General features: G+C 41.1%; 1 protein-coding gene across 1 annotated transcript; it reads left to right on the forward strand.

The window, feature by feature from the left end:
* The first annotated feature begins 7,556 nt into the window (after positions 1–7,556).
* Positions 7,557–8,477, forward strand: LOC149450075 (olfactory receptor 2B6-like). The gene has a single exon (XM_089692373.1). The coding sequence runs from the start codon at positions 7,560–7,562 to the stop codon at positions 8,475–8,477; it is 918 nt and encodes a 305-aa protein (XP_089548499.1). The 5' UTR covers positions 7,557–7,559.
* Positions 8,478–13,202: the final 4,725 nt, after the last annotated feature.

The raw sequence follows: 13,202 nt of genomic DNA on the forward strand, positions 1-13,202 counted from the left end.
TTGGCTGGATAGCTCTGCTATTAGCAGGTGGCCATGTATCACCCTGCATGGATGCAGCAGTCTCCTTACTGCAGATGGAGTTGCGCGAGTGCTGTGATGATGATGTGTATGTCCCTTTTCAATTTTTCCATAGCAGCTGATTGTCTTTGATGTACCTTTCCCTGGCTCTAGCGTTTTCCAGCCTCTCATGGTGGCTGCAGTGCATCTGCGCTCCAGATTGATGCTCTCTGTTCCGGCTGGTGCTGTCTGGCAGTTCTCTGCATGCACCATTGCACATGCGAGGTGTAGTAACAACGTCAGGGTTCCAGTGCATGCGCATTGCGGTGGTCAGCACAGGCGAGGAATTTAAACAGCTGTCAGAGCTTTTGCAAATGGGATTCCCTTCGGGCTTTGTGCAGAAGTTTTCCCAGGTGCTATGGTCTCCTGTCAGAAATATGTGCCTCTGTGCTGCCTGCGGTATCCTTGTGCATTTTAATCTTGTCCTTGGTTCTATGACCTGCAACCTGGTTTGCCTGTACAGCTGACCTTATTATAGACGTGTCACCGCCTCCTTGTGGCCAGCCCTTGTTCAGCAGGTATTGAGTGGGTATGTTTAACCCTTGATCTTCCTCACTTGCCTGGGCACTTGTATAGGATTTTTAACTCTTTTTCCTTTTTGTGTTCCTTGTCAGCCCTTCTAGCTCTGATCGACATTATATGGCACACGATGGCGGAAATCCTTCTAGGATGCAACACCTTCACTACTTCTCTGTCTCCCTTTTGGGCTTTCATCATCGACTCATGTGTTTTCAAAAGTCTTATTGGCTGTCATGGCCCTTATCAGAACAAGAGGCATTCTCCTGCACCATTACTTGGATGACAAACTTCTACTGTCCTGGGACAGAGAGCAGCTGCTGGAACACAGAGTCCAAGTCATCTCTACCCTTCTTGAGTTTGGGTGGCTGTGGAACCTGGATAAGAGCCACCTGGAGCCCACGCAGTCTCTAGTGTTTCTTGGGGCTCATTTTGATACAGTCTGGGGTACCATTTCCCTCCCACTAGAGAAGATCCCAGTAATCCAGAGCATGATACTACTGGCCCTGTCCTCTTCGCATATTCAAGCCCTTCAGTGTCTAAAGATCATCAGCACCATGGTGACCACAGCACCCATGGTAAAGTGCACACAGTAGAGGATGCGACCCTTTCAGAAGGGTTTTCTTCAACAGTGGAGTCCAGGAAGCAGGGGCCAGGATATTTGCATAACCTTGACTATGAAGGAGAGTCTTCTTTGGTGGCTGTAATGGAAAAATATACTCAACTGCCACTTGATTGCCCCATTACCTGGGTCACAATCACAACGGACGGCAGCAACACAGGCTTATCAGTGCTCATTGCTTTTCAGAAGTAGCATAAGGCAGATAGAGTTTTCCTTCTCACAGGATTATGTCAAATGTCCTGGAGCTTCTGGCAGCATTCTGTGCTCTTCTAGCCTTCTATCATCTGACAGAGGGAATGTCAGTGCTCTTAAGGTTAGACAATACCACAGTGGTCTCCTATATAAGGAGGCAGGGCGGAACCCACAGTCTATTCCTTTTATGGGAAGTAGAGCCGACCATGTTCTGAGCTCAGAAAAACCTATCCAATATATCGGCAGTGTGTGTCTATCCAGAGTCCAACTAGACAATGAGGGGTCCATGCGGGAGTCTTCTATTGGATGCTGGCCCTCTGAATTAACCCAGAAGTCGACCGGTTTGCCTCTGTATGCAATAACAATCTATAGAAGTATTACATGTGGAAAAATTCCAGTCATGCTCAGGTTTCTACAAAGACTCAAGGCAGAAGAGGTAGAAATAGTGGCAGTATTTCCCTACTGGCCGAACAGGCCATGGTTCTCCTTGCTGGCACAGATTAGCTTTCAGGATCCAGTTCCTCTGCCTCTCAGGCCAGACCTTCTGTCACGGGGGGGAACTCTACATCCTTGCTCAGCTCAGCTTCTTCTGATGGTCTTGTTCTTGACTGAGAGACTGGAGGCTCTAGGCTTCTTGCTGAAGTCATCCCTACTCTGATAAATGCCAGGAGAATGAGTACAAACAAGGTCTATAGAAGAATCTGACAAAAATTTGTAGAATATGTATCAACTAATGGTGAATCATACATTAATCCAAGAGTTTAGGATATCCTTGGATTCCTGCAAACAGGATAAGACCTTGCTCTATCGATCAGCTCCCTCAGAGTACAAGTATTAGCCTCACCACTCCTCTGAAGAACTAGCCTATGATACCCTGGTGAAGGCCCAAATGGCTGAGACCTCAGAGAAAGCCAAGATTCCCTAAGTGGGACCTTTCTCTTGTCCTCGATTTTAAATCGGAAGCTGATATGGAGCATACAGGGTGACCACAATCAAAGAGCTTTCCATCAAGTCTGCCTTTCTTGTGGCTATCATGTCAGCAAAAAGAGTATTTGAATTTGTAGCCCTCAGATGTAAAGAACCAATCTTAACATTCTTACCAGACTGGGGGGTACTCATACCTACTGTATGCTTGACTCAAATCCCAAGATAACATCAGTTTTTCATGAGAACCAGGAGATGTTCTTCCAACATTCAGAACCTCTGGGAGTACCAACATACACAACATGGATGTGGGGAAAACTCTAAAACTGTATATGCAAGCCACAGCCCCATTCCAACTGTCTGTTCATCTGTTCTTACTCTTTCATGGAAATAAGTGAGATCATGCCTCATCCACATCGATTGTAGCTTGGATCGTTCAGACCATCCAGATGGCCTACAGAGCTAAGGGCTTGGCGCCTCTGGAGGCAGTGACCGCATACTCAACCAGGAGTGTGTCCATGTCATGGGCAGCTTTGCAGCATGTTGCCCCTGAGGTGATTTGTAGAGTGGCCTCATGGTCCTCGATCAACAGCTTTATAGCTCATTGTAGAGAAAAATAATAATAAACAGCGCAAAACACAAAACCTCCTCACCACATAACTAATATCAATCAACATCAATAATAAATACGTTTAAAAAATGTCCAAAAAAATATTGAAGTGTATACACAAAAATAAAAATAAATTTAGTATAAATGAAAAGTCCTTCTTCCCAAAATGTGTAATCCAAAAAATCTAAATAATCTTCTCCCAAAGAAATGTGCTTCCACCAGTGCAAAATCAACATCAACCGCACTCACCAGATATTGGTGAGTATTGCGCCTTTTAGGATTTTAGGGATCCTATGTCCCCTCTATATTCTCCAGAGCTCCTTATCCGCCTTGACTGGCTTGATGCTCTCCTCCAACTCACTCCTAGTAAGAGCTCCCCAGCAGTGCAAAAGAAAACAAATACCATAGTGTGATATTGCCAATACCATATACAGTATTATAATAATACCAGGCCACTCACATGTTCAAGGATAATTAAAAGCATTTGTTTATTGCCTTTATCGGCTCACACAGATCCATATGGCCAAAGTTCTATCCAGAGACCTCACAGCCTTTTGGTTTGCAGAGGATAACAATGCAGTTCCAACAACAAAGATGGCCGCCTGGAATGCACCCCTCAGCGTGCGTTCCACTCACTGGAAGTGATGTAGGTCGTAAGGACGGCAGACCAGAAGTGCATCAACGCATTTCGCACCTCCCACAGGGCGTGCGCTGGGGTTTGTGATATATTCATTATTGTAGAGAACCTGCTTCTTTATCCTCTGTTAATTTTGGTTTGCAAGTCTTGTCTGTTGACAGTGCAAATTAAAACTTTGTGCAGCATTACCGTAATTTTCCTTTCCTGATGGACTCCATAGCAGCAGGAGTACCCTCCCAATTTCAAGAGTAGGCTAGTTATGGTACACGGCCTCTGCCTCCGAGCAAAAATGTATAAAAGTGGGGTCCTATAGAAATTGGAGGAAATGGAGCTAAACCCACACGTATGCTGCCAAGAAATCTATCAGGAAAGGGAAATTACAATAGGTATTTGACTTGAACTGAAGGACATTTTCCATTTTTTTCACCATTTTTTTTCTAACATACTGTCACCAGCGCAGTGCAGTGTTCTCATATGACTTATGTAGCAGTGATCAGGGATACTGACTGGTGACACTACACAACTCTGGGGATGATCAGGATTTTTTTTTTTTACACTGATTGCCTAAAACAATGCTGATCATTGTTCTAAGAAATGGTTTTAACTGTCATGAATAGCTTTCATGGCAGCTTTCTTACTATAGTGATGCTGTAATTGGCCCACAAGTATCACATGGTACAAGTAACCAGGTACCATGTGTTAGTCATTGACTAATGACATCATTGCAACAGTAAGCAAGGTGCCATAAATGAATGTCATTCATAACAGTTTTGCTTGTATGTTATCATGTGATTGCTATGATTGGTCATAGCACTAACATAATACTCTGGCCGGTCTCTGTGGCTTGGTATTATTATTATAATACAGTATTTATATAGCACCAAAGGGTTTGCTCAGCGCTGTACATTAGCGAGGGGGACAGAACATGAGACAATACAGTACAATACACGATGGGTTCGAGGGCCCTGCTCTTTCGAGATTACAATCTAGGAGGGAGGGGATAGTGGTACAGGAGGAAGTGGCTGTGGGGGATGGAGTGGTAAGAGGAGTGAAGGAGATCGGTTGTTAGGTGAGGGTGGGGTAGGCTTCCCTGAAGAGCTGGGTTTTCAGGGTGCATATGAAGGTGAGGGTAGGTGACAGTCTGATGGATTGGTGTAGGGAGTTCCAGAGGATGGGGGAAGTCCTGGAGAGTCCTGCAGTCAGGCGTGGGAGGAGGAGACCAGGGAGCTGGAGAGCAGGAGGTCCTGTGAGGAGCGAAGATTACGGGTAGGGTGGTATTTGGGTATCAGGTCAGTTAGTTAGTTTGGGGCAGCGTTGTGAATGGCTTTGTATGTCAGAGTTAGTAATTTGAATTTAATGCGTTGGGCAATCGGGAGCCAGTGAAGGGACTGGCAGAGGGGGGTGGCAGATGTGGAGCAGTTGGTGAGGTGGATGAGTCTAGCCGCTAAGTTCAGGATAGACTGGAGTGGGGATAGCATTTGTTTGGGTAGGCCAGTGAGAAGGGAGTTGCAGTAGTCCAGGCATGAGATAATGAGGGCGTGTACGAGTTGTTTAGTAGTGTCTGGGGTGAGGAACGTGTGTATCTTGGAGATGTTGTGGAGGTGGAGCCTGCACCATATAGTACCACACACTGCGATCTATTGCAGCCACAGAATCATTCCAGTGCATGCCTCAGTGGGTTCGCCAGTGCACATTTGCTCAAGTGTTTAACTACTTATTCTTTAGCCACAATTCTTATTAGATTTAATTTCATGCAATCTACTGGATTTTTGTAATACAGGCAAACCCCATGCTCATGGTCTGTTCATGTGATTGGGACTGATTCTCACCAAAGTGATAATTTGCAGTATATTTGCAGATGTCCTGCATGCAGCATCTTTGAGTCATTTTATGTGCAGTTTTCCACGTATGTTGTTTAAACAGAGGCTTTAAAAATCTGAAAACCAATGGTAGATGAAATCACACCTGATAAAGCATGCATGTTTTTAATGTCACTTGGTCATAAATAGCCTTATTTGGTCTCCATTTCTATGTCTATAGGAGAATTGAATTAAGATTCCCTTACCATGTGGGCTACGATGATTGTTAACTAACATGGAAATCAATCATATTCAATGCTGGAGTCAAACTCTTGGCACCTCAGCCATCCCTTTTTCTTCTCCACGAGAAGGGAGAATTAATGTGCCACACATCCACCACTTCAAAGCTATAAGGAAGTATCTCAAATATAGTTGCTGGTCCTGGTTCTATCAAACACAAGGATGACTCCTTATCTTTTCCTTTTAGAAGGACTTATACTGTATTCTAGTGTATTTGTGCTGTACTGTACAACTACAACTAGCATTATATACATCACATAAAAAAGACGTGGACTGCATTTCTGCTCCAGCATTTGTTAAAGTAGAACTAAACCTGCCTATCCATTACGGATAAGGAAACTGCCATGTTACCATCTTGTTCTGCAGTTGCCATGATGGTGCACATGTGAATGGTTACGACACTAGCCATATGATGAGTGGACAGTTTGGTTGCGAGCAAAAGCAACTTTGACAGTTACAATTGAGGACATTCCTTGAATGTAACGGTTTTGGGAAATAGTTAAATAGATGTCCTCTTTAGATAATTAATATAACATATACTACTGCTGTTATAAAAAAATAACTTTGCATTTCAACCTGCAGCTAGATGTGTAAAAAAAAAATGTAAACATTTTATATATATATATATATATATATATATATATATATATATATATATATATACACACATATACACACACATACATATACACACATATATATATATATATATATATATATATATACACATACACACACACTTACTGTATATGTGCAATTAAGTCAGACCTAAGCTCAAAAAGTGAAGATTTGCTGCTGTATTTTATAGAGAAATGTCAATCATGCTAAGGGCTTCCAATAGAGGGTTACAGACGGTACCCCTGTTCCAGGGCCAGTCCCCACTGGGTCAGTAGAGGTGCTCTGGGCCCAGGTCCAGCAGGTTGGAAAATAGAGATGAGGGGGATAAAGGGTTCCAAATCCAAACACGGGCTACTTGTGGGCCAGGGAAGTTGTCATATCGGGCTATATGAGCGTTAATGGAGGCTCTGACTGTGCAGAAATAGTAGCCTGAAAAATGTACCTTTTATCTGCAGTTCCTTTAGTTCCTGGTATTTGAGTATGCCTATGTAATTGTGTGCCTACAGTGTGAGATACAAAGCCACTGCTGCCCCTGGCTGCCAGTCTGAAGAGGTTTGGAATGAGATACTGGGCCTTATTTGATAAAGTTGGTTCACTCAGAATCTTGTGCACCTGTGCATGGTAGCCAATCAGCTTCTAACCTTAGCTTCCTCAATTAAACTTTAGCAATAACACCTGTAAGCTGATTTGTTTCTATGCAGAAGTGCACAAGATTCTGAGTAATCCACCTTTAGTAAATAAACCCCATTGTGGTGCTCATTGTTCTCTTTGTTGAATGTAAAGGAAGCAAAGCCATGTGTCTACCAAGATGACCACATCCACACAGAGAGTGAACAAGGCATGGTAAATCAGTAATGGGGAAAGATCAGCTTCAGGGAGACAACAGTCAATATAGGTAACTAGTTCTTTGCCCTCTACCCTCCTTTGGCACAACTTCTAGAGTTCAGTTCCTCTTTAAAGCCCAAATAAACCCTTCAGTTCACATCCACTAGATACAATCAATGCCAATCAAAAAGTGTGCAAAGTCTTACAGTAAGTAGAAAACCCATCCTTGGTCACCATATTGCAGAGAAGGTCCCTTACTATCTGTGTAGAAGCAGTGGTCTCTCTGACATGCTCCCTGATGCATCAAATTTAATGCTTTTTCATCAGCAGGGATAAAATGTCTGGCTGATGACAAGACTAGAGCTATGACATATTAGGGGTCCTAATGTTTTAAATAAAATGTTGCTAAACAAGGATCTGATTTTTTTTTACAGATATTTTTCCTAATGAATATCAGAAATGAACAAGACAGTTGTAAGTGATTTTATTCTTTTGGCATTTTATGATTTGCATCAGTTACAGCATTTATTATTCTTTGTGTTTTTATTCACCTACATTACATGTATTGTGGGTAACATTTCCATCATTGCTCTTGTTAACTCAGAATCTTCACTTCACACTCCTATGTACCTTTTCATTTGCGTTTTCTCTGCTTTAGAGGTTATGTTTGTAACTGTCACTGTTCCAAAGTTGTTAGCAAATCTAGCAGTTGCAAATAATATGATTTCTTTCGGTGGGTGCTTTACCCAAATGTATGTCTTTAACTCTTTGGGTGTGACTGAATGCTATCTTCTTGCTGTAATGGTCTTTGACCGACATCTAGCTATCAATAGTCCTTTACGTTATTCGTCAATAATGAACCATGTTTTATATACTTTGTTAGCAATCTTTCCATGGATCATCGGGTTTGGCATTGTTTTGATCCCAGCCATTTTCACGGCATATTTGGAATTCTGTGGCCCTAATGTAATTGATCACTTTTTTTGTGACTTTGCTCCACTGCAAAAGTTGGCATGTTCTGACCCTTTTGCCAGCAGTGTGTCTACAAGTGCTGCAGCTGTATTCGATGTTGTTGTACCTTTTCTCCTAATCATAGGATTATATGGCCATATTATTACAGCTATTTCTAAGATTCGGAGTGATGAGGGCAAGCAAAAAGCCTTTTCTACTTGTACATCTCACCTAATTGTTGCTAGCCTCTTTTTTGGAACAGCCATGGTTGTGTATGTCAAACCTCAAGGAACAAATTATGATAAATATCTTGCATTCATGTACACAGCTTTTACCCCTATGATTAACCCTTTCATATATACTTTACGAAACAGAGATGTGAAGAAAGTCTTCAAAAAGAATCTTCTTAAAACAGGTATTTTGTAAATGAACCACTTGCCGACCTCCCACCAGAATTTTACTGCAGGTGGGAGACTCGTACAGGCACAAGCACATACCTGTACATCGGCAGTGGCTTCCAGGTTTTGAGTATATGCACACCCCCATCCCCAGGCTGACTCCTGCTGTGATTGGACACAACAGGAATTTTTCAACAGGTTTCAGCAATTGCCATTCGCCATGTGATTTCAGTTTTTCTTTTGCTTATCGTTTATGGATGTTTCTCACCTCTGACCAGGGGCGGACTGACAACTCACGGGGGCCCTGGGCAATAGGGGATCATGGGGCCCCTGTGTCCTTGGAAAAATTCAAAAAAGCCTATGAAAATGGTACCACGGGCATCCCATGGGGCCCCCTAATGACCCCGGGCCCTCGGGCAGTGCCCGAGTTTCCAAATGGTCAGTCCGCCCCTGCCTCTGACAAAGCTCCATTTTGAAGGTGTGAAACATGTTAGGCTCTTTTTGAGTTGTGAACACTTTCTTTTCGAATTGCATTTTTTTCCTTTTCCTATCCTAGTAGGATTATTCATGTATATTGGGATATAGATGAGATTATCCCTAAAGAGGTATTTTTGTGGATATTTGAAATTTGGGGCCTGTCCATTAGTGGTGTAATATATCCACATGGATGGGTGTACCTGCATTACATATCATAGATAGATGAACCTCACATTCTGAGATTAATAGAGAGATCAATTAGGTGAGATTAGTATACCATCTTCTGATAAGAAGTGATTGAGGATGAAGAGCAGCATGTTCCTCACAATGACATGCCATTTGACTGATGTTAGATGCATAATGCCAAGCCAATAGCCACATAGGTAAAGTATATGTTACCCTCCAGGTTTTTAAACGGAATACAATATATGTTTTGTTACCTCACCCCATAGTAATTTACATTTGTGGTAATATAACATATCATTTTAAATTAATTAATACAAGTTAAATAAACATAATTAAATAATATGTTAAATAATATAATACATTTTTTTCCACGTGGCTTTTTGATGTAGAGGGATACTCAGCCTTGTTCAGTCTTAATATTTAAATGGCACATAAGATTTATGATTAGTATATCTTTGGCTTAGTTTAGAGGTTTCAGCCAATGATTTATGGCTGAGACCTTCTGATCTGCTGTGTCCAGTCATAGACCAGAGCCCTGTGTTGACAAACACACAGGGCTCCCTGCAGAAGGAACAAACAAACAGATGTTTAGTAAAAAGCAGCACATTCACACTTGTTACTCACTCACTTAACCCCTTGATTACCCCGGGATGTTAACTTTTTCTCAGCCAGGGTGATTAGTACAGTGACAGTGTATAGTATTATCGCTGATCACTGTATTAGTGTTGCTGGTGATGTCAGTGTCAGCTTGTTAGTGTACCTCCCAGCTAGCATCAGTTAGTGTCAGATTGGCCACCATACTATCACAGTCCCACTAAAAGGTCACTGATCACCACCACCAATTGTATAAAAAAATTCCTGTATATTTATCATAGTTTGTAGATGCTATAACTTTCGCACAAACTAATCAATATACACTTATTGGAATATTTTCTTTTTTTTTCTACCAAAGACATGTCACAGAATAATACATTTTGTCCTAAATTTATGAAGAAATTATAATTTTTGTTATATAATTATAAATATATTATAAATAAATAAACATATCCAATTTAAAAAACCTAACAAATATGTTTATAACAGAAATTTTTTTTAAAAAAACAGTAGTGAGCAAATACCACAAAAAAGGTCTATTTGTGTGCAAAAAAAAAATTATATAAATTTAATTTGGGTACAGATTTGAGTGACTGTGCAAAACCAGTTAAACAAGTAAACCAGTGCAAAACAAGTAGCGCAATGTTAAATAGCAAAAAATAGCTTGGTCATGAAGGAGGTAAAACCTTCTGGAGCTCAAGTGGTTAATGATGTAAAGACCTCCTGATGCAGTACACTTTATGCTATTCAAGAGAATAAGTATTTTCATTAAAAAATCTTGCCGTTTTACTGGGGGTCAGGTGCAGTGGTGAGAATTGGGGCTGCCATGCAGGTGTGCTGTGGTGGGAGGAGGGTGAAGCTCACCTGTGGTGGTTAAATAATGGCAGGGGTGTGGTATGCAGTGACCGTACTGGGGAGGTTTCAGGAATAGTGGTGAAAATGGTGCTTGTTGGCACAGGGATAAGGTGGAGCAGACGCAGTGGTGAGGAGGGTGGTGATTGCAGGTGCAATGGTGTGTTGTACCTCTGCAAGGAGCTGTCAGATTTAATTGAAATTCCATATGCAGTACTCCTAGGTAGGGGCAGGGAGTTGATGATGTGATGTAAGCTGTTAGGCCAAGGATTACAGTGCCTATGTAAGCTGCAGTAGATGCTGTAGGGTAGGGAAGTGGTTTGAGCTGCCATGGAACAAAAATTAAAAGTCCATGTCCTATTGCAATACAGATTCACCTAATCCATGAACCTCTATGGATTTGCTTCCTGTTGGGTATGGTTTTGTGCCAATGCCACAGTGCATGCTTAGAAGGGACTTAACATTATTACCTATCACTTGCTAGCTACTGCACAGGAGCCAGTTAATAGCACCATTATTGGTTATCGCCAAGACTTCTCACTACACAGAGCAGACCGGCCATTCAGTAATAGTTCTGCTGCACTCCTCTAACCTGCAGCTGGTCCTTCCTTTTATGCAACTTCCAGAAATACATTGGAAAAAGGCCAATCCTTTCAGTTACGGGCTTGAGAGATGTCTTCAAAGTGGTAGTAAACACAGCTCAAACACCTACAGGTAAACATATAATAAAGCTCCAGAGCCCACAAACCCGGAAAGAAGACTGGGTGAAGATGGAAGCCCTGTCAGTGCCCTGCTGGAGGACTTTGTTTTCAGGTAAGTCTATGATAATGTGCATAATTAGCACATTATGCTCTTAACTTGCAGAAAGACTTTAAACAAAAAATTACAGGAGTTTACTACTGCTTTAACCACTTACCTTCCAGAGGATTTACCCCCTTCCTGACCAGGCCACTTTTTGTGATATGGCGGTGCATAACAATTGCCCGGTCATGCAACACTGTCCATATTTTCCCACAAAGAGAGCTTTCTTTCAGGGATATTAGATCACCAATGCGTTTTTAATTTTTTGCACTACAAAGAAAAAAAGGCCGACAATTTTGAAAAAAAAAACTGTATTTTTGACATTTTGCTATAAAACATATTTAAAAAAATAAAATTTCTTCATAAATTTATGTATTCTGCTACATGGCTTTGCTAAAAAAAAAATCCAAATAAGTGTATATTAATTGGTTTATTTGAAATTTATAGCGTCTACAAATGGCAGTATATATACTGGAATTTGTTTTTTATACTAGTAATGGCGGCAATCAGAGACTTATTGCAGGACTGTGGCGGGCATTCTGACACTGGGTGGGAACTGTGACTGCCACTGACATCCTCAGTGACACTAATACAATGATCGGTGCTAATAAAAAGCACTGACACTGTACTAAAAATACTGGGCATGAATGGGTTAACATAAGGGGCAATCAAAGGGTTAACTGTGTGCTGTGTGTTTTAATGTGTAAGCATGCTGCTTTATATTACTCTGCTATGCACAGCAATCCAAAGCAGCACCTGGTGCTGACAGGGGAGAGATCTGTGTTGTTTACATACAGACCTCTCCCCTGTCAGTGTTCCCTGGTGATCGCTGGGTGCTGATCTCTGGCCGGGACACGGTTATTGACGTGTGTGTGTGTGTGTGTGTGTGTGTGTGCGTGCGTGATTTTGCGCAGCCCTGCCACCCTGTAGCAATTTCCTGTGGGAAATTCTGGTAGGTTAAATGGATCTTGATAGGGACAGGAACAAATTGCTGCACTGGGAAAGAGTTAATATTACAATTATTTGTTAGCTATTAATGATAGCAACATAACAGAAGGACATAATGGGGACGATTTACTAAAACTGGTGCACACAGAATTTGGTGCGGCCGTGCATAGTAACCAATATGCTTCTAGGTTTTATTGTCAAGGCTTCATTGAATGAACTGAAGTTAGAAGCTAATCAGGGTTGCTATACTCAGCTGCACCAGATTTTTTGTGCTCCAGTTTCAGTAAATCAACCCCTATAAATATATGGACCTTCACTATCAGGGTCCCCAGTCATCTATCTTTCCAGCATTAATTTTTCAAAAAGGGCTTCTACATTTGTGGTAATATTTTTAATAATCATTTAAAATACACATCTTTATTTTTTATGTATCAATTTCCCTTATTACTATTTATAATCCTTCATATCCTTAATTATAATACACACTCTTTCCTTACTTATTAATACATAAGGTCAGTATGCCGAATCTTTTATCACATAATCTTATGAAGTACCAATATCTTTGCAATTATTGATACATTATTTTTCAATTTTCTATAAATATATGGACCTTCACCTTTAGAGTCCCCAGTCACCCATCTTAATGATCCTAATGATACACACCATTTCTAATATAACCCTTCAGGTTTTGTTAATTTGGTATATTTCAATATGAATAGATTCTTTTATATGTTTCACATGCAATTTTTATTCTTAATTGTCTATAATTCACACACTTTTCATTTTATTAAGTTATACATTTGTCACTCCATGTGAATGTTATATTTGTTTTGTGCTGTATTATGAGCCATTTTTTCAGTCATGCCATCAGCGTCTGTCACTTGGGCCACGGCAG

Source organism: Staurois parvus, unplaced genomic scaffold (genome assembly GCF_062004578.1).
Source record: "Staurois parvus isolate SC_StPar_1 unplaced genomic scaffold, SC_StPar_1.0 ptg000583l, whole genome shotgun sequence".
In the NCBI taxonomy this organism is placed as follows: domain Eukaryota; kingdom Metazoa; phylum Chordata; class Amphibia; order Anura; family Ranidae; genus Staurois; species Staurois parvus.

Coding starts and splice junctions, on each gene's coding strand:
- LOC149450075 (XM_089692373.1), top strand. CDS start 7,560: ATGAACAAGACAGTTGTAAGTGATTTTATTCTTTTGGCATTTTATGAT.